The following is a 20,348-nucleotide window of genomic DNA, read 5'->3' as shown; positions in this document are numbered from 1 at the left end:
GCATGCATTCATTCAATCCCTTTAAGCTCTTCTTCCTTTTTCGGTACCATACCGATCTCAAGCATAGCTGACATGCTATTCAGCTCTCCATTATAATTTTGATCATATATATACAGAAGCTTTTTTCTGTGAAGCCCCTAACAAGATGGACTATTTGTTGTCTCTTCTTTTGGAAACATGACAATACAAGGAGAAATCATCATATCATTTCCATCAATGATAACGCCAAATCCTTGCTTGCTGTCAGATACGTCGTTGAACCAAGACCCCGAAGTACTAAATTCCAGTGAAAACAATTCATTTACCCTGACACGCAAATGGATTGTGCACACCGCTATTACCTTCCGGAATGGCTCTTTGAAAATGCAACCCCGAATAACATCGGTAGTTCCCTGATACCCTTCAACCTGAGTGCCTTTCTGATTTACAAGCCGGTTTGTTTTATCTTCCTGTTATCTTTGATCAGTAGTTTTCTGATAACATTAACCACTGAGTGCCTTCCCGAGTGTCAAGCCGGTTTTAACTTAGTGGTGCCTTTGATCAGACGTTCACTGGCTGTTACAGCCAAATTTTCAACATGAACAATTAGCCTTCGCGTCTGTAACTGAATTTGACCATTCGTTCTGTCGTTGCCATAAACTTCTGCTTTAACCATCACATTTCCGTCTTCAGCTACCTTCAAGGCTACTTCTTCCAACATAATTGAGAAATCACCCCAAACATTCAACATGCCTTGTTGACTTTAAACTAGATTGTCACTAGAACTCTCGCACAAGTGTCCTAAATACTCTGGTATAATATTTTCATCGTTTTTGTAGCCAGTGACTTCTTAAGAGGTAAAAGAAACTCTATTTTCACCTATACATATATATTTACCTTTCTCTTGGTAGTCTTTCAGACCAACTTTATAAACATTTTCATTGTAAAAAACAGTGTCATCTACATCCTGCTGTACTAAACGTGTTTAGTTCCTCAGCAGGTACTGTTACAACAGTATTAGGGGTTATGACCTCTCTTTTACGCAATGGTTTCTCTTGAAATTCTAAATACTGATGTTACACTGATCTACGATTCATTCAGACTTTCAGACTTTAATCTCCCTGGATCCTCATCTCTGCTTGAACCTTCGTCCACATTCTCCTCCTCCTTTTGCACTGAATCGTTAAGGTCAATGCCCTTCTTATGCCAAGGGACCGGCCTGTTGACCCCGGCCCATCGTCGTCAAACTCCTTGCGTTTCAGACAATTTCTTTTGGAATGATTCCAAAAATCAACAAAATATTGAAGCCCGTACTTTTTTGTGTTTGAAGAAGCCATTGCATCTAGATGTTAGGTTAGACCTTCAATCATCTTTCTGACTTGTCCACTGCAATGACTTCCACTTGCTCCAGTTCTTTTCCAACGACTACTTGCCATGGCCTGTGTTGTATAAGGAAACTCCTTAATTATATTCAAGGCATTCTCCATGGTTCAAGGATGTCGTTAACATGCGTATTGACCTGCTTCTGGGTCTTCACAACCTTGACAGAACCGTCTTATAGCATCACACCGTCAAATAATATGATAAACACTTATATGCTGACATAGGTGCAGAAAGAACTTGGTCTGCTCAATCATCTGAACACTCACTCTCATTTTGACTAGCTTGTTAAAACTTTGCTCTTGCAGTTTCTGCAAATTCTGAAGAACCAAAATGTTTATCCAGTTGTTTACCTTCGACCTGATTGAATCATTATGGAGCTATGTTCAAACGCTCGACCAGTAACTGCTTAAAGCCAAAAAATGCATTTATAGATAAGTGGTAACACGAATCTTATCAAGTTAACCAGTTATTATGTTACTAATTAAGTGGAATTCGCAAACCATATCTTATTAACATTTTAGTGTTGTGTAGCTAGAAGGGTAAAAGGTGGCAGTTCTGGGCACATTTAAGTTCGTCTTTAGTCTTATGATATTTATCTTAGTAAAAATATATTGCGAATATTAACTAGCTAGATAATTATCGAGGAAATTAAGTGGTTAACACGAAACCATTTGCGAAACCTAACAGGTTATCTTACGGCAGTAATATCAAACCATACGTAGCAAATATACACCTGCATGTTCATTTGTTATATTTCAAGAGTCCTGTAACATCATGTTAATATGTCATTAACACGTTGAAAGAGTATTTTCTGATTAATCTCTTTGGTTAGTAATGATAAATGTTATGAAACACTCAGCATATCATTTAAGTTGAAGTATTGCATCTGTTTCATTTTAAACGTAAACGGCTTGGTTGAAATCGTGTGACATTCCTGTTTAAATATACTTACACACAAATAGAGGTTTGGCAAATTACTTATTTCAACTTTAACCATTTAGGACATTGTCGCAAATTATGCCTGAAAGCTGCACTTTAACAGATTGTCAGTGTTAACCCTTTTTTCTTTGTCTCAGAATCGGCTTGTTTGGGCATCAATACATTTAATTCAGTCATATTAGATAATTCAAAATAGAAGATATCTCAATTGTTTTGTGAACTGCCTAATTTTACTTAAAGCATTAGTAACGCTTCTATCAAGAAACATCAAATTTCGAACGTAAATATGATTAATTGAGTTCTGATATGTTGCCAGCAGTCTTGTATCACTGATTTCCAGACATTTAAGCCAAAATCCTTGGACAATAAACGTTGATATGTAATATATGGAAACAATATACTCGCAGATAATATATAAACTTGAAATAGACTGTTTTATCTGCCCAATGAATATATATGTATACAAAGTTGAGTAGAGGCGGTTTTAAATTGAAATTAATTCACCGGTATCTCCGGTAAATAATTTTACTATTCATAAACTGCTACCTTTTACTCCACATACAAGAACATACACAGCTCACTGCTTTGTCTAAAACAAAGAAAGTATAACATGTGGATTTTCTATAAACCAAGGTCAAGAGTTCCGGACATATATATATATTTCGTACAACAGAGCATACTGTATAAATGTAGTAATTGGTTAAGCAAAGGTCAAGAACCCTGTGAATATCAAGTCTCGTCGGAGCTGACGAAATCATGTTGTTGTTATTGTTGTTGTTGTTGTTGTTTAAATGCCTCGTCATTGTCTTTCAGCAACACCTTGCATATATTGTAAATACAATGTACATTTGAAGCCATTAATATATGATCATTAACCGAACATATGCTTTAAGTGATTGGTTCACCGATACTCTGGATGTTCTTGCTAGGAACTGCCATATGCTTGTACATATAGGTATGAAGTGGTTAATTGCTTTATCATATCGCCTAAGTATCAACAAATAGTTCAGCCTTGGACTAGTAGTATATTATTAAGCAATACACGGCATTAAATACACATGATTTTGAAAACTTTAAAACACAATATCTGGTCTCGATCCTTTAAATTTCAGAAACAAATCAGAAGCTTCATTTCGCATTGCTCAGTCTTCGACCAGTTGTCTTTTCCTTCTTCAACTTCTCAAGTTCTCGTTTCAACTCTTCGTTTTCCTCCATTAACTGTTTCTCCCGATCTTTTGCTAGTCTTTCATTCACATTTTTCACAGCAATTTTCCTGCCAATATGAGCCTTCATTTCATTCATTTTTTTCTTTATCTGTTCACTCTCTTTTCTAAGTCTCTCACTGTCTTCATGTTTCTTGCACTCCGCATCCGCGGCTTTTGCTCTTTCTCTACGAAGCGCTTCTTCTGTCTGTTTCAGTTGTGACCTCAGTCCACCAATTTGACCTTCTAGTGCGTGTATTTGATCTTCTACACCTTTAATCTTAGCCTGTACTTCCTGAAAATATTCAGAATCACAATCTTAACAGTTTCAAAAGATCTAATCAAACTATCCCATGCACGAAGAAAACAACTATTGTTTAAATTTAACAGGTATTATTATTCATTATTAGAGTACGCCCTGTATTTTTAGCAGAGGAAATTGTTGATTATTAAGTACTGGGCTTAATCTAGGCTTGATGTTATTGTTGTTGTTGTAGTTGTTGTAGTGATAAAAACCTTAGTAAAAGAAAACAGTTTACGTGTTTGGATAATTTCGTTTCTTCCAATTCTTTTTGAAGACGTTTCTTTTCGTTTTCAAGAAGCGTCAGTTGGCTTTCTTTGACCGCAACCTCTTCTTCCAATTGCTTGACCTGTGTAAATGAAATATTTGTATCTCAGCAGCAATTGCATGTTGTCTACCAAATACTCTACATAAATGTAATTGTGACTGCAGTCAGTGAAGTACAACTCAAAAGTTATATATATATATATATATATATATAAGGACTCACTATAATACTAACGAGGATTTGAAGTATCAAATCACTAGATTTGAAGAAGAAAAACGTATTATATAATTTAAGAAGAAAATAATTTCAAGGTTTAAAAGAAATTAGTTCCAAAATATTGGGTTCCAAACTTATTGACGCTCTCCAAACAAAAATGTATTACGACACGTTGAATTGTATACTTTTATTTTAAGAAAGCTTTTGAAAATCATTTAGTAAGTAAAAATAAGTAACTATTTTTTTAACTTTGGATACAAACGAATTTTCAACGAAACGAATTCTAATTATATTTTCATATTTATAAGTATTTATTCGTGTCTGACAAATGCTCAACTTCTGACACACCATACTATATAACAAATGATATACATGTATGCTCATCCTCGCAAAGATGAATGCAAATGAAGTTGTCAAGTGTGTTTTCTAGTTTTGGCGTCCCAAGCCCACTTTTGTACTTGTACTGACGTACATACTTGTACATACTAATTACTTAACTGAATGGTGATTTACATATTTGAAAGAACATGCTTTGAATTGTTGTTCAAACAAGAATAAGCACATAATTTTTTTCATAGTTGTATCATACCCGGATCAAGTTAGCGTCTAGAACGCTTTCAGCTGCTTCCATCGCCAACTTCTGAAACTCTGGACGTAACTGTTTAATAGCTTGATTCACTAGCTCTTCCATTAACCTGAAATACTCGTATGCTTATTGAAAAACCAAACAATGGCGGTTATGTGTATTATGTGAAAATAAATAGATGTTAAAATAGACAGGACTGTATCATAGGGCATTTCACTATGATAGTTATCAACAAATCCAAATAACCTATCCAAATATCTGCAGTTCCGGACTTTCCGACAACCTTCAAGACATTTACTGTGCCATTAGCTGTTTGTATTGGTTTTCAAGGTTATTTCCCTTTTAAGTTATTAACATACAAAATTGTGGAATCTAGGAAGCTTTGACTACACGAGTAGATACCTAAGTCAAGGGGCGTGCGTTGTGGTCAATATTAATGCTTTGATAATACCTGGAAAAAAATATTTGACGAACATCAACAACAACAAAAAAATATGACAAACATACCCCATGTGTCGATCTGCCTCATCTGAGCCTAAAAGAAAAAAAAATAGGAACCTTTGTTTACCACATTAAGACGTGTCCTTGTGTGACAAGAGCGATGATTAGTACAGTATGTTGTATTTGTATTGATAACATATATGTAATTCTTTTTATTACAAATGATCTTTCAAAAAACAGAACCCATTGGGGAATGCAAAACAATTTTTTTCCAAGGTTGTATTTGCATGTTTTGTATCGTGTCTAATGTTAACTAACATATTTTAACAGGAAACATATTAAAATCATTTGCCACATTTATAGGAGCAACACTTGCCATTGGAGTCAAGTTAGGAAATAAAAGAAAAGAAAGTGTTGAAGGAACTACTTAACGTTTTAAATGAAGAGTCATATTTTGTGTTGATATAATTTTCATTTTTTTTTCAAGACTTTTAAAAGTTTTTATTTTTTTTTATTTAGTAAAGTTTGCTAAAAAAGTGCTAAGTTATTAAATTTTAAACGTTTTGTTGCCAAAAGTGTTTCAGTTTTATGTTAAATGGCGATTTCAAGTTGTTGATCTTTTCCCGCGTTATTGTGACGTCATTTTAAAAAAAATGTTTCCGGTAACAGTCGAGTCGTCCTATTTACAGAATGGGTAAGAAAGGAATACTGAAAGGTAATCTGACATGAAATGAAGTAATTTTTTTAACGTTTCTTGAATAAAATAATGAACTATTGGTGTAAATATAAGGAATGAATTGCGGGGTTGATGTCATTATCGGGGATATGAACGTAATTGGGCTGGTCAAAGTACGCGTGGAGTCCTTCGGACTCCACACACTTAGACCAGCCCAATTGCGTTCATACCACGATAATGACATCAACCCCGCAATTCATTCCTTAACACAACCTTCATGCAACGTTACCATAACCATTCAAAAACTATGCCGTTGTAACAAAGTTGTGTATTGGTTGTCAAAGTAACTTAGACTCGACGTCGAGATAACCTGAACAATCGTAACGTTGTGATAACGTTTCGGCATTAAGTTGCTGCTACGTTGTCACAACGTTGTTACAGCATTAAGCGTTAAAAAGCGAAAAATGGGATCATGCTGATGATTTACCACAAGTGTAATTACATTGACAACATGTGAATTTATACTAATCCCTCATTCATATTATCTACACTATAAACATTCTAAATAGGCAAAAAATCCATAACCAAACTGTTTTTTTCATTAAATATTTCAAATAAAAGGAAACCTAAATCAATTTAAAGAAAAAGGATATAATTAGCCTATGACATTGACGCATTATATTGGTCATTTATCACTGAACAACATGAGAAATATTTAATTTGAAAATGCTTGTATTAACTTGTATGGTAATTCTAAAAGAAATCTTAAAATTGAGTCCGGAATAAGTCAACTATCCAGTATTATATAACGTAAGTTTATTTTATTTTTGTAATGATTTTGATAAAAATAACTGTTTGATTTGGAGGAAACAAATGTATATATTTCGAAACAAATGTTCTAAATCATGGACTTTAAATTGGCCATGTTGACATATGCAAAACGTTAAATGAAATAAATTTAAATATTTACACCTCAACTTCCATTCCTTATATGAACTGCCTTTCGGCAATTGCGTTCATCAATCGATGAACGCAACATCTTCGGATATGTTCGGATCGCAATTCATCGCATAACATTATACATGAAAATTATTGATCTTGTTATTGTTTGTACTGTGTCAGCAGGTCCCGTAAAATATAGATCAACATTGTTAAAAGTGTTAGTTAATTATATTTTAAATATAATGGTACCAGAAGTGTTTCAATTTTACGTTTTAAAGTGATTTCAAGTGGTTGATCTTTTCCCGCGTTATTGTGACGTCATTTGAAAAAAATGTTACCGGTTATAGTCGGGTCGTTCTTTTTACAGAATGGGTAAGAACGTATTACTTAAAGGTTTTCTAAAATGAAATGAATGAAATAATGAACTATTGGTGTAAATATAAGGAATGAATTGCGGGGTTGATGTCATTATCGGGGATATGAACGCAATTGGGTTGGTCAAAGTACACGTGGAGTCCTTCGGACTCCACACACATTGACCAACCCAATTGCGATCATACCCCGATAATGACATCAACCCCGCAATTCATTCCTTAAACCATCCTGGTTGCATAAATGTTACAGTAACTTGCGCAACGTGCATTGATCAAAGAAAGTAATACACTACATGTATACTGCGTCTATCAAAATTACCAGGACAACGTTAGGACAACATGTTTTTTTTAGTTTAAAGAAACCACAAAAGTAATTTTATGTTCAACAGTTTCTTTTCTGTCTGTTAGTTTTATTTGTGAAATTTTGTTGTAAAACACTCTCGAATGAAAACATCTCCGATGTATGTTAAAGCTCGTCATGTGAAAAGCATAATAGTGACATCGATTTAATTTATTTCCAGGTTATAAACATTCTCATGCATCAGAGGTTTGATAATGATAAATCTAACACTTAATCTACGCATAGCATCACCACTCTTATGAACGAGAATGGGTTACAAAAAGGCAAACATAATTATTGATTTGAAATGAAAACCGTTCTAAATATCACTTTGTCTCCTTTTAATACAATGGAAACTACAGGGACATGTCCAATGGTACCCTTAATACTGCAAGACATTAAATTTTTAAAACTATCAATCGAAAAACAGCGAGTTTAGTAGTTCAATTGTATCCAACAAAATACAGTGAAAAAAAGGCACTTCCTACCGTTTAGAACACTGCACGACATGCTGGCCTTTCTTGCGGATTTCTTGTCACGTGGGACAGGCTTAGACATTGTGGCTGTCTTAATATACAAAACAAGCCCACTAATGAAAACTTGACGGTGAAAGCTTGTTTCGAGGCACTAGGTTCAAGGCCTAGCAAAAACTTGTTTGTATGTCACTTGGATTGTGAAGAGGCCTGTAAAGTAGAGAAAAAATCATGCAGACGTATTCCAGGTCCAGTATGTTGCTATATTTAGACATACGCTCACTAGAGCTCTTGTTTAAAGGGACTCGCTCATGTTTTGGCACTTTTTTCACGGTAATGCATCTGAAAACACATATATTGAGACCGGAATTGCAGAAAGAAGCACTTTATAAACAAATATTCTGGTTTAAGTGGGAAGCGAACCAACGCCAGTACAGTCAAGGAAAAATAGAAAACTATCACATGCCCACAACGCCCACAAGGACTCATAAACAAATATAGGGATAACTTAAACTTTAAGTCTTTCTTTTTGATTTACTAAGGCTATTCATATCATGGTCTTCAAAGACAACGTTTGAGCATAAATCAACATTTGTTAAAGGGTTCCAGCCGTCCGAGTATCTTAGTTTTAATAATCCTTATGATTCCCTACTCTTTATTTCGTCCTACAAAAAGTGCATTTCACAAAAACATAAGCGAGACCCTTTAAAAAGTATCGAAGCATTGACATTATGTTTTCCTGTCGTCGACGGTGACTTCGTCGGGCAAATATTCTAACCTTTGCCACTACCACATAACATATTCACGTGCATTGCACACATGTGTATCAATGCAAATAAGATATACTTTACTACTTGCCGAGATATGTCACTTAATGGTTAGAAAAGATAGGCACACATTTCAACCACAGCAATACATCAAAGTCCAATTAAACTTGGGACAAAATACGCACATAATTATGTATCTCTGGCTTATAGTTATGACCCATTGTTGTTTTGAACAAGTCGTGCAAAGGCCAATTACCCAGTTAAACTTTATGACTACTTTTGGGAATCTTAATTATGCACGTCATTGTAAACTGCACTGGCAACCAAGTGTCAATAAGTAATACAAACTACACGTTAAAATAATATAAACAGCAGACGATAGTTATGTTAAGAAACTCCGTTCTCATACTTTCTCTCAACCCTTGTACTTGTAAGTTTACTGAAGCACACACAAATTCCTCGTACTATCGTGTGTGTCAATTCAAAGTTATACAATGAAAATGCCTGGATGACGTAGTCTACAAACAGTAGCCCACACATGGAAGTACCTGGATGTAGTGTACAAACAGTAGCCCATACATGCACGTACCTGGATGACGTTGTGTACAAACAGTAGCTCACACATACACGTACCTCGATGACGTAGTCTAAAACAGTAGCTCTCACATACACGTACCTTGATGACGTAGTGTACAAACAGTAGCCCCCACAAACACATATCTGGTTGGCGTAGTGTACAAACAGTAGCCAACACATACACGTATCTGGTTGCCGTAGTCTACAAACAGTAGCTCACACAAATATGTACCTCGATGACGTAGTGTACAAATAGTAGCAAACACATACACGTATCTGGTTGACTTGGTCTACAAACAGAAGCTCACACATATACGTAGCTGGTTGACGTAGTCTACAGACAGAAGCTCACACATACACGTTTCAGGATGACGTAGTCTACAAACAGAAGCTCACACATGCACGTATCTGGTTGACGTACTCTACAAACAGTAGCTTACACAAACACGTATCGGGATGACGTAGTTTACAAACAGTAGCTCACACATACACGTATCTGGTGGGCGTAGTGTACAATCAGTAGCTCACACATACACGAACATGGATGGCGTAATGTACAAACAGTAGCCAACACAAACACGTATCTGGTTGACGTAGTGTACAAACAGTAGCTTACACATAACACGTTCCTGGATGACGTAGTGTACAAACAGTAGCTCGCACGTATATGTACCTGGACGACGTACTGTACAAACAGTCGCCAGCACATACACGAACCTCAATGACGTAGTGTACTAATAGTAGCCCATACATACAAGTACCTGGATGACGTAGTCTACAAAAACTAGCCCTTATATACACGTACCACGATGACCTAGTCTACAAACAGTAGCCCATATATACACGTACCATGATGACGTAGTCTACAATTAGTAGTCCATATATACACGTACCATGATGACGTCATCTACAATTAGTAGCCCATATATACACGTACCACGATGACGTAGTCTACAAACAGTAGCCAATACATACACGTACCTGGATGACGTAGTCTACAATAAGTAACTTACACATTAATCGTTCGTGGATGACGTAGTGTACAAAAAGTAGCCCATATATACACGTACCTGGATGACGTAATCTACAATTAGTAGCCCATATATACACGTACCATGATGACGTAGTCTACAAAAAGTAGCCCTTATATACACGTACCATAATGACGTAGTCTACAAACAGTAGCCCATATATACACATACCATGATGACGTAGTCTACAAAAAGTAGCACTTATATACACGTACCATGATGACGTAGTCTACAAACAGTAGCCCATATATACACGTACCACGATGACGTAGTCTACAAACAGTAGCCAATACATACACGTACCTGGATGACGTAGTCTACAAAAAGTAGCCCTTATATACACATACCATGATGACGAAGTCTACAATTAGTTTCCCATATATACACGTACCACGATGACGTAGTCTACAAACAGTAGCCAATACATACAAGTACCTGGATGACGTAGTCTACAAATAGTAGCCCATATATACACGTACCTAGATGACGTAGTCTATAAATAGTAGCCCATGTATATGTACCCGTAAAAGGAGTGTGTCGCAACCTCTCATATAACTTAACGAATATATTCAAGCTATTAACTTGAAACCTGCAACACATTATGCCAGACACAAGTCACACATTGGTAGCAAACCAAATGTAGATTTGGCATTAGTTCCCTGCGTTTTCCGGCATTCGGAAACTAAAATTACAGTGCGAAATTGGAGCTTACCTTTAAATACTATTTAGTAATTTTACCTTTTAAACGTTAAAATTCATTTAGTACATCGCATTGAAAATCCAATCACAAAATAATTAAAACTTAATATAAGTGGTTTGTTGAAAGTTAAAATGGATGTCATGAGTGATTGTGATTGATTTTACGTCTGATTATTAATAAATGCGCGATTAAGCGCAAAGATGAATCACATATCAAATAAGTTTTGCTTTATACATCAACCAAACGTTTGGCTGCAAGATTTCAAATTTTGATAAAATCCTTAATTTGATTTAATAGCGTGTCATTTTTAAAAAGCAAAACACAGCGCATAAGAACCACAATAGAATCGATGTTACATTTTCAACATATTCTGCGATATGCGGACCGTCGACCACAGTGATATGCATAATAAATGTATATATTGTTTTTTTCGAATCAAGATTCTGTGTCCGCTTTCAGGAGAACTGAGATGATCAAGGCTCCGTGTCCGATTTGGGGAGGACTGGGGTGATCAAGGCTCTGTGTCCGCTTTGGGGAGGACTGGGGTGATCAAGGCTCTGTGTCCGCTTTGGGGAGGACTGGGATAATCAAGGCACTGTGTCCGCTTTGGGGAGGACTGGGATGATCAAGGCTCTGTGTCCGCTTTGGGGAGGACTGGGGTGATCAAGGCTCTGTGTCCGCTTTGGGGAGGACAGGAATAATCAAGGCACTGTGTCAGCTTTGGGGAGGATTGTGATGATCAAGGCTCTGTGTCCGCTTTGGAGAGGACTGGGGTGATCAAGGCTCTGTGTTCGCTTTGGGGAGGACTGGGATAATCAAGGCACTGTGTCCGCTTTGGGGAGGACTAGGATGATCAAGGCTCTGTGTCCGCTTTGGAGGGGACTGGGGTGACCAAGGCTCTTGTTTGCATTGAGGAGGACTGGGATGATCAAGGCGGGGGACTGGGGTGATCAAGATTCTGTGTCCGCTTTGGGGAGGACTGGGATAATCAAGACCCTGTGTCCGCTTTGGGGAGGACTGGGATGGTCAAGGCTCTGTGTCCGCTTTGGAGAGGACTGGGGTGACAAAGGCTCTGTGTTTGCTTTGGGGAGGACTGGGATGATCAAGGCGGAGGACTGGGGTGATCAAGGCTCTGTGTCCGCTTTGGGGAGGACTGGGGTGATCAAGCCGCTGTGTCCGCTTTGGGGAGGACTGGGATGATCAAGGCTCTGTGTCCGCTTTGGGGAGGACTGGGGGTGACCAAGGCTCCGTGTTTGCTTTGGGGAGGACTGGGATGATCAAGGCTCTGTGTCCGCTTTGGGGAGGGCTGGGATGATCAAGGCTCTGTGTCCGCTTTGGGGAGGACTGGGATGAGCAAGGCTCTGTGTCCGCTTTGGGGAGGACTGGGGTGACCAAGGCTCTGTGTTTGCTTTGGGGAGGACTGGGGTGATCAAGGCTCTGTGTCCGCTTTGTGGAGGACTGGGGTGATCAAGGCTCTGTGTCCGCTTTGGGGAGGACTGGGGTGATCAAGGCTCTGTGTCCGCTCGTGGGAGGACTGGGGTGACCAAGGCTCTGTGTTTGCTTTGGGGAGGACTGGGATGCTCAAGGCGGAGGACTGGGGTGATCAAGGCTTTGTGTCCGCTATGGTGAGGACTGGGGTTATCAAGGCTCTGTGTCCGCTTTGGGGAGGACTGGGATGATCAAGGCTCTGTGTCCGCTTTGGGGAGGACTGGGGTGACCAAGGCTCTGTGTTTGCTTTGGGGAGGACTGGGGTGATCAAGGCTCTGTGTCCGCTTTGTGGAGGACTGGGGTGATCAAGGCTCTGTGTCCGCTTTGGGGAGGACTGGGGTGATCACTGTATCCGCTATTGGGAGGAGTGTGGTGATAAAGGGTCTGTGTCAGCTTTGGTGAGGACTGGGGTGATCGAGACCATGTGTCCGCTTTTGGTGGGACTGGGATGATGAAGACTCTGTGTTCGCTTTGGCAGTGTGTGTACACCACGTGATAAATTGCGTCATAAATGCTACGTCGGAAGGCAATATTTTGCTTCAAATAAAGACTAAAGTAAGGCTAGTGTGGATACGAATCCATTCAAAAGTTAATGATCGGAAACGAAAGTGTGACGTCGACCACGTTGCTGACGAAGCCGCCGGCCAAAGTAATCCCTACATTTCTGCCATGCTAGTCAAAGGTAAATGTCACAGGGACCCTTACAATAAGATTTCTTAGAAGTAAACCTTATGCTTCTTTCAAGTGCTCGGGGAGAGCCGTGAAGTTACGGACAGAATCTATACGATGTATGTTTACACCGCAGTTGACGCAAAAAAAACGACAATTTAGTATGTTCCTAGTTACAAGAAGATCAGAAATAGTTTGGTTTTGGGCATAACATTGTAATTTCTTATTACATCTTTTCTGATTAAGCCTTCGGTTTTCGGCCTTAATAAGGGGTTGTTTTCATACTTGTATGTTGTGATTTTCAAATCTCATATCTCACAAATATTGTTTCTTTTTAAAAGGCCACTTAATTTTCACGTTCATTTAGTATTTTAATACATTTGTGACCCTCGTATCAACTAGCTTATGGCAAAATACTGCGAATTCCTACAATAATTTAACTACATGTGAATGAAAATCACCCTCCCCATCCTCTATCTACTCCAACCAACTACGGCATTCAACCCACGAACACAATGAAGTATTAAATCCGGGCGTACAAACCACCTCGAAAACTCTTTAGTACATACTTATGAAAAATTACGGGGTTTTCGGGTTTTCCCAGGTTTTCGGTAATTCCACAACCGCTATCTGTAGAAACATACACTAATTAAAATAGAACAAATGACAATGGTTTACATGGCAGCAAAACCAACATCCTGTCACTGGATACATAAGAGTCAATAGAAACGGTCGATGAATTTGATCAGACAACATTCCTTAGCCCGGTACCCTGTGTGCACGCTATCCGCGTCCGCTGTCTAAGAACGCTAAAATCCAACTAGTTTACCTAAGTTTTGGTGAAAAAAAATAAAATAAAATTAGATCACATGTTTAAGACAAACCTTCTATGTGTTTCGTTTTTATCTAAAAACAAGAGCGCCAAATGTCACAAAATACGCCCGTCCTAGTTTTCGGACACCAAGTTCGCTGACAAGTGGTTGTATGTTAAGCCAAATTAAGAGAACGGCCACTGTAAATACAGATTTTGCCAATCAGAACTCTCGCGTGACTTAAGCAAAATAGCTGTTTTTCAAATTTTCAAAGATAATATGACCATATACATTCTGACCAAATTTGGTGATGATTGGACAAAGGCTTCTTAAGTAATTAAGCGGACAAGATCATATTAGGTAATTAATATAATTAAAGGGCAATAACTCTACAGTAAAGCGGTATGGCTGCATATTAAACTTGCCCGAGATATAATGCCCATACACATTCTGACTATACTTGGTGATGATTGGACAAAGACTTTAAAATTTATGATCAAACAAAACTTATTAAGGTAATTTCTATAATTTAAGGGAAATAACTGTCAAATGATTCAAGCAATATGGTTGGTTATCTAACTTGTCCAAGATAATATGGCAATTCACATTCTGATCAAATTTGGTGATGATTGAACATAGGCTCCTAAAGTAATTGTAATCTAAAATATGTTCCGTATTTATAAACAAGTGAATAAAATCTTTTAAATACTGTTGGGTCCATCCCATGCATCAGATCTGTGCCCACCAGATTTACGCAGTATGCAGAAACATTTAGCGGATAGGGGTTGCTTTGGAAAATATATACAAATATATGTAGTGGCAAACCCATTTAATCAACAATTCATTTCCAGTTGAGTCGAGTTGATAAATTTATATTCCACTTGCCATTTTCAAGTTTTCGACATTTATGTGAAACTTCATAGCTTGCTTACTCAGTTTATCATACCATTTTCTGACCTGGTTAGCAGATAACGTTATCAAACAAATTAATAAAGCAGATCTATTAATCAATAATTTATTTCATAAACCGCACTTAACACCACAGTATGCACTCCTCCTTTCAATTAAAAACAAAAACATCTGCAACAATCTTCAAGACTTTAGTTTACACATACTGACATTTTCAACAACATACTTAAGCATTTTAAGCAGGGTTTTATGGAGATTTAGACAAGTTTCCTGTAACTAATTTATTTAAATCATACTTCCATAACTAATAAGACATCCCATAACGTCCTTTTCGAGTTGAATCAGATCTTTTTGACATACAATCACATAAATATTTTACAAATATTTTTTTCCTATTAAATGCCAAAGGAACCTTCTACAGACAAAATAAGAAGGGTGTTATGCCGTTCTGGAACTCAATGAACAAACCATGTATCACTTAACTTCTATTTTCTCTCCACTTTGAAGCTTCTACGAAACAAACCAAACAGTGTTTTTAATTTATCACTTTTGAATAATTTCAGTCAAGTTCTATGGTTCATATAATGAATAAGCAAAATCAACAGATGTCTATTTCTTCTCCTCGGTTCCACCTGTAACTTGTTCGGGATCAGCTTCTTCCTTTGAGGGATCGGCGAGGCGGTATTTAGGGAACTGTTCCCACGGTGAGCTGTACTCAAACTTGCGCATTTCCTGGGCTAGCTCCAACGGCTCCATCACACATCGGCCCAGCTCATCATCATAACGTAGCTGTTATTACAGAAAAAGTATTTAACTATAAAGGTAAATTTACATGTATCTACTAACTTGGTGCGTTATTCTCAAGTTTTCTGGGTCAGATCTAACTGCCCCCCACTCATCATCGTAATGTAGCTGGTGTGAAACCAGCTCCCTTATGTGAACAGTAAATTGTTACATTTCAAAGTTTACAGATCTGCAGGGTTAGTGCATAAAAGTGTTACATTTTAATAGTATGTATATACTCTGTGAGCAATATTACTTCTTTTCCATTAAAGGGCTTGGTTCACGAATGGCAAAAATGGCACCAGATTTATCCATATTTTACACTTCTTAGTTTAGCTTAAAGTTCACTATTTCTACAAGAGAGCTATCATACAACATTACTAAACATATTTCTTTTACATACCCATTGAATGAATTGTTGCCATAGCAACCAAAATAATGATCAAATAGCACAACACAATTTCATCTTGTAAATGCTATTGGTTGTTCTTTCAAAACAAGAAACAGTTAAACATCACAAAGATGGGGCCATTTTCGCCCATTTGTGAACTAAGCCCTTTCTTATGTCCAATTTCAACTTAATAACTTAGCTAAGTGAACACTGAAACTTTTTACTGGAGCGCATACTCAGTTTTATATAACTACGCTGTTGTACCTCCATATATCCTGTGAGAGGGAAGTCTCTTCTCATTGGGTGACCTTCAAATCCATAGTCTGTCAGGAGGCGGCGAAGGTCAGGGTGGTTGGAGAAATATACTCCGTACATATCCCAGATCTTAACAGAAACAGTTATTTATGTTCATGTTCAAATTCATTATTCTAGAAGATAATGTAAAACTTATTTGGAGGACTGTGTATCAAATCAAGGTCTTGCTCTGCTTTTTTTTTTCTTTCAAATAATTTTCACTACCTCCAAATAAAAAGAAGTAAAACATTTTGGGGACACATACGAGAAAAAAAATGAATCTCTTTTCCAAAATATGGTTTTAACCGTTTACATTTTTTATCTGCTTCAACACATTTACTATGACTGTCCTAATGCAATGCATGAACATGTGATAGGCAGGTTTTTTTTTGTTCACTCCTTGACATTAACTTTATTCTGCTTTTATTGAAAGAAATGTGGATATGGTTCATATAGTTACAATATTGATGGTAAAATAGCCAATTACCTCCAATTGGGGGTACATTGGCACCATTAAACGGTGAAATCAAATCAATTGTACCTTAAGTAAATTGCCTTTAAAGAAAAAATGGTTCTAGATGAAAATGGTTCTGTTTCTATGTTCTTCTCATTTTGTCAAGTTTTTGCGTTTATAGCAAAATGGCATAATGATAATTGTACCTACATCTCTATTTTATACATTGGCAACTTTATAAAAAGCTTGTACAAACCTCTCTCTCATACCAGTTGGCAGCTGGCAGTACCGGCGTGATGGAGTCCATTGGAGTGAGCTCATCAGTGTACGTCTTCAATTTGATGCGCGCATTAAAACGCAGGGACAGCAACATGTAGATCAGCTACAATTTGACAAAACATGAGTAATATGCAGTTTTATATGACAATCAGCTTACTATACTATTGGATAAAGTAACTGTGCACACCAAAATATGCTGTGTCTTACATAACTGAAGTAAAAGGCAATTCTAAATAAAAATATGAATATACAGATTTGCTTTGAATTATGAATATAAGCACTTTAAAATCCACAATTATATGTATGTATCCAAACTAATCAAGGAATATGATAATGGATATATAAAACAGTGGAACTTGGAGATTATAACCAAGTTATCATTAAGCTTACAATATGCAAGCTCACAAGCCTGGCTCTAGTATTTAGGTTTTGGGCCTCATAACTAACCTCATTTTGCTTGTTGATTGCCAACTAGAAAAGCAAAGATTTTGGCTTATTGGATTAAAATTCTAGTATCCGTAACTGAATACCTCAAATCTGTATGTTCGTGAGGGGACATCTATTGCCGTGATGTCGGAGATATTAAGAAACTGTGCATGGTGATGGTCTCGTAGGAACAGAATTGTTGGGATGATACCATCAGGGTGGATCAAGATATCCAGCTCATCACCGTGACATACCTCCACCTGACGGGAAATAACAACAACATGTGCACAGTTTAATGTATCAACCCCATTAAATATTGATAACATTTGAAAGAATACATAAAGAGATAGGCACAATAGACCAAACACCGAACACAGGCAAAATAATGGTATGCGAGAAGACACATGTTTTCAAAAGACTGATTTTTTAAGCATGACATTCGTTGTATTTTTACATTCTCGAAGTTTATGTCACCCAAAATAAATAATAATTTGAATTGTTTTTATTTCTCATGTCACGTCATTTTCGTATATGTCCTGGTTCTTGCAGATTGCGTTATGTTTAAAGAATCTCAACAAAATATAATGAACACATTAAATCACTTCACTATTTGAGAAGAAAAAAATACATCCTGAAGCACATACCTTTTGTACATATTTTGGCAGGATGTCAGCAACATACTGACCAAAGTCTGTCAATGCCTTGGTCTTAACAGGGTCAGCATACCTCACAGTAGCTAAACACAGAATACAAAACTCATAATATGTTCAGTCAACCTTAAAGGAATTTTATGATAACATTTTCCATGGAAGTATGGATCATATTACTAAAATATCTAGATCAAAAAAGCATAAGTCAGCAAGGCATTATTCCAGGGACATTTAGAAGGGGATTTGTTTCTGTTTTCCCTTTTCACAACCTGGGGTATGTTAAATTCAAATCAAATGGCGACGTTCACAGTCACTATATAGTTGACATGGAAAATTGTGGCTACATACGGCTCTTTTCTTCTGCAGCTCCTGTTGATGTTGATTGCAGCCTGAATGCATGGGACACAACTCTGGTTTGTGGCAAGACTGGAAAACAAAGACAATTTAAATGAAATATTCAAAATCTTGGGGAAGTGCAACGGATGTAAAACAGGTAATTTTATGTTGTTTTTATTATATTTTAAATTCAGTACCAGTAATTGAAAAGAACATTTTTCTAAGAATTGCTGAAGTTAAATTTCTTGCTATTACAAACTTGTCCATGATATCATGCTTTTAACCATGTATTTATAAGTTTTAATTAAGTTTCATAGAGATGTACACAACAATTTCAAAAGCAAACAAAAGCACCAACTGTCATGAAAAATGCCCGTCCTAGTTTTAAAACACCAAGTTTGGTGATGAGTGGTTGTACATTAAGGCAAATTTAGAGCACTGTAAAGACAGTTTTCGTCAATTCAAGGGTCGTGACTGAGGTGACATGGCTGGTAATCAAGCCTGACTAAAAGTATTCTACCTTAAACATTCTGACCAAATTTGGTGATGATTGGAAAAAAGGCTTCTCAAGTAATTGATTGGAGAAGACCTATTTACGGTCAGTTATATGATTAAAGGGTGATAACTCTTTAGTGACTCAAGTGATATGGCTGGTTAACTTGTCCAAGATATTATTCCCATTTACATTCTGACCAGATGAAGGTTTTTTAATTTATTGATCCGAGTAGACCGATTTGAGGTAATTTGTGAAATTAAAGGGCAATTACTCTCGAGTGACTGCAACAATTAGCTGGTTATCAGAATCGTCCACGATATTATAACCAAACATATTTTGACGCTGCACGCACGCCAAACCACTAGTCATTCTAAAATGCCGTCCAGGCTTTTTTTTACTGATGGTTAGCCTGGCCAGGCTAACCATCAGTAAAAACAAAGAAGCCTGGATGGCATTTTAGAATGACTACCCAAACCACCAGTATGCCGCACGTAAAACTATAATATGTCACTTTTTGATAAAACTGGCATATGAAAAATATGCCGCAGGTAAAACTATATTATGCCAAAAAAATAAACAGTTTATTTTAATGCTGTATCTGCATCTTTAAGACTTTACGGTGTAGGACCCTTTCAGGCTTTGCTAATTAAGCCTTATTATAAGGCTAATTATAATATCCGCATGCAAAGGAGTAGTTCATAAAATTCAATATTTTCGTATAAACTTTACAAAAACCTCAATTTTAATTGTGAAGAACACAATACTTCAGTAGTTTATTTAGAGCTAACCAATCAAATTACCCCTCCCACAAAACAAGCCTGTAATATTGACACAAAATATTCTTAAAATGTACGCTATGAAAAGATAACATTTTATGTGCATCAATGAAAATTAGTTGTTGGCGAACACTTTCAAATCGTCAAACCTTTTGTTTTGGCTAAATTAACAGCCAAAGGCCTCAAAAACCTCCCAAATCTTGAAGCCATTGCCCTTGATGTTTTAGGGAGGAGTCTAAAAATATTAATTTTTCTTTTTATTATCTATAGAATTTAATTACAAACAAGATAAAATAGTCTTACTTAAATATACATAGTCATAATCCAAAAATAAATTCCATTTTTAAAAATGTATTTTTGTTATAACATAGAAATAATCTAAGAAATTACT

The 20,348-nt window shown here is 36.8% G+C and overlaps 2 protein-coding genes across 3 annotated transcripts; both read right to left on the bottom strand.

The window, feature by feature from the left end:
* Window positions 1-3,012: 3,012 nt before the first annotated feature.
* Window positions 3,013-11,301, bottom strand: LOC128245153 (golgin subfamily A member 6-like protein 7). 2 transcript variants are annotated; one of them, XM_052963401.1, is made up of 6 exons: window positions 11,233-11,301; window positions 8,136-8,330; window positions 5,382-5,409; window positions 4,878-4,983; window positions 4,043-4,153; window positions 3,013-3,798 (listed from the first exon to the last, which is right to left on the bottom strand). In XM_052963401.1, exons 2-6 carry the CDS (start codon window positions 8,203-8,205, stop codon window positions 3,430-3,432), a joined length of 684 nt encoding a protein of 227 aa, XP_052819361.1. In that variant the 5' UTR covers window positions 8,206-8,330; window positions 11,233-11,301; the 3' UTR covers window positions 3,013-3,429. The 2 variants fall into 2 exon arrangements, with proteins under 2 accessions (XP_052819361.1, XP_052819362.1); XM_052963402.1 differs by having other exon boundaries at window positions 11,207-11,290.
* Window positions 11,302-15,164: 3,863 nt separating this feature from the next.
* LOC128242441 (NADH dehydrogenase [ubiquinone] iron-sulfur protein 3, mitochondrial-like) lies at window positions 15,165-20,204 on the bottom strand. Its single transcript, XM_052959597.1, has 7 exons — window positions 20,107-20,204; window positions 18,698-18,775; window positions 18,344-18,435; window positions 17,804-17,959; window positions 17,251-17,376; window positions 16,511-16,630; window positions 15,165-15,861 (listed from the first exon to the last, which is right to left on the bottom strand). Exons 1-7 carry the CDS (start codon window positions 20,165-20,167, stop codon window positions 15,682-15,684), a joined length of 813 nt encoding a protein of 270 aa, XP_052815557.1. The 5' UTR covers window positions 20,168-20,204; the 3' UTR covers window positions 15,165-15,681.
* Between the last annotated feature and the right edge of the window lie 144 nt (window positions 20,205-20,348).

This window comes from Mya arenaria, chromosome 8 (assembly GCF_026914265.1).
Source record: "Mya arenaria isolate MELC-2E11 chromosome 8, ASM2691426v1".
Classification (NCBI taxonomy): domain Eukaryota; kingdom Metazoa; phylum Mollusca; class Bivalvia; order Myida; family Myidae; genus Mya; species Mya arenaria.
The sequence above is the reverse complement of the archived record's forward strand: the minus strand, read 5'-3'. Positions and strand labels throughout refer to the sequence as shown.

Coding starts and splice junctions, on each gene's coding strand:
- LOC128245153 (XM_052963401.1), bottom strand. CDS start 8,205: ATGTCTAAGCCTGTCCCACGTGACAAGAAATCCGCAAGAAAGGCCAGC. Junction 4,154..4,877: donor TAGACGCTAACTTGATCCGG/GTATGATACAAC, acceptor TCATTTACACAG/GTCAAGCAATTGGAAGAAGA. Junction 3,799..4,042: donor AAACGAAATTATCCAAACAC/GTAAACTGTTTT, acceptor GAATATTTTCAG/GAAGTACAGGCTAAGATTAA.
- LOC128242441 (XM_052959597.1), bottom strand. CDS start 20,167: ATGGCTTCAAGATTTGGGAGGTTTTTGAGGCCTTTGGCTGTTAATTTA. Junction 18,776..20,106: donor TAATTTAGCCAAAACAAAAG/GTTTGACGATTT, acceptor TTTGTTTTCCAG/TCTTGCCACAAACCAGAGTT. Junction 18,436..18,697: donor AGCTGCAGAAGAAAAGAGCC/GTATGTAGCCAC, acceptor TTCTGTGTTTAG/CTACTGTGAGGTATGCTGAC.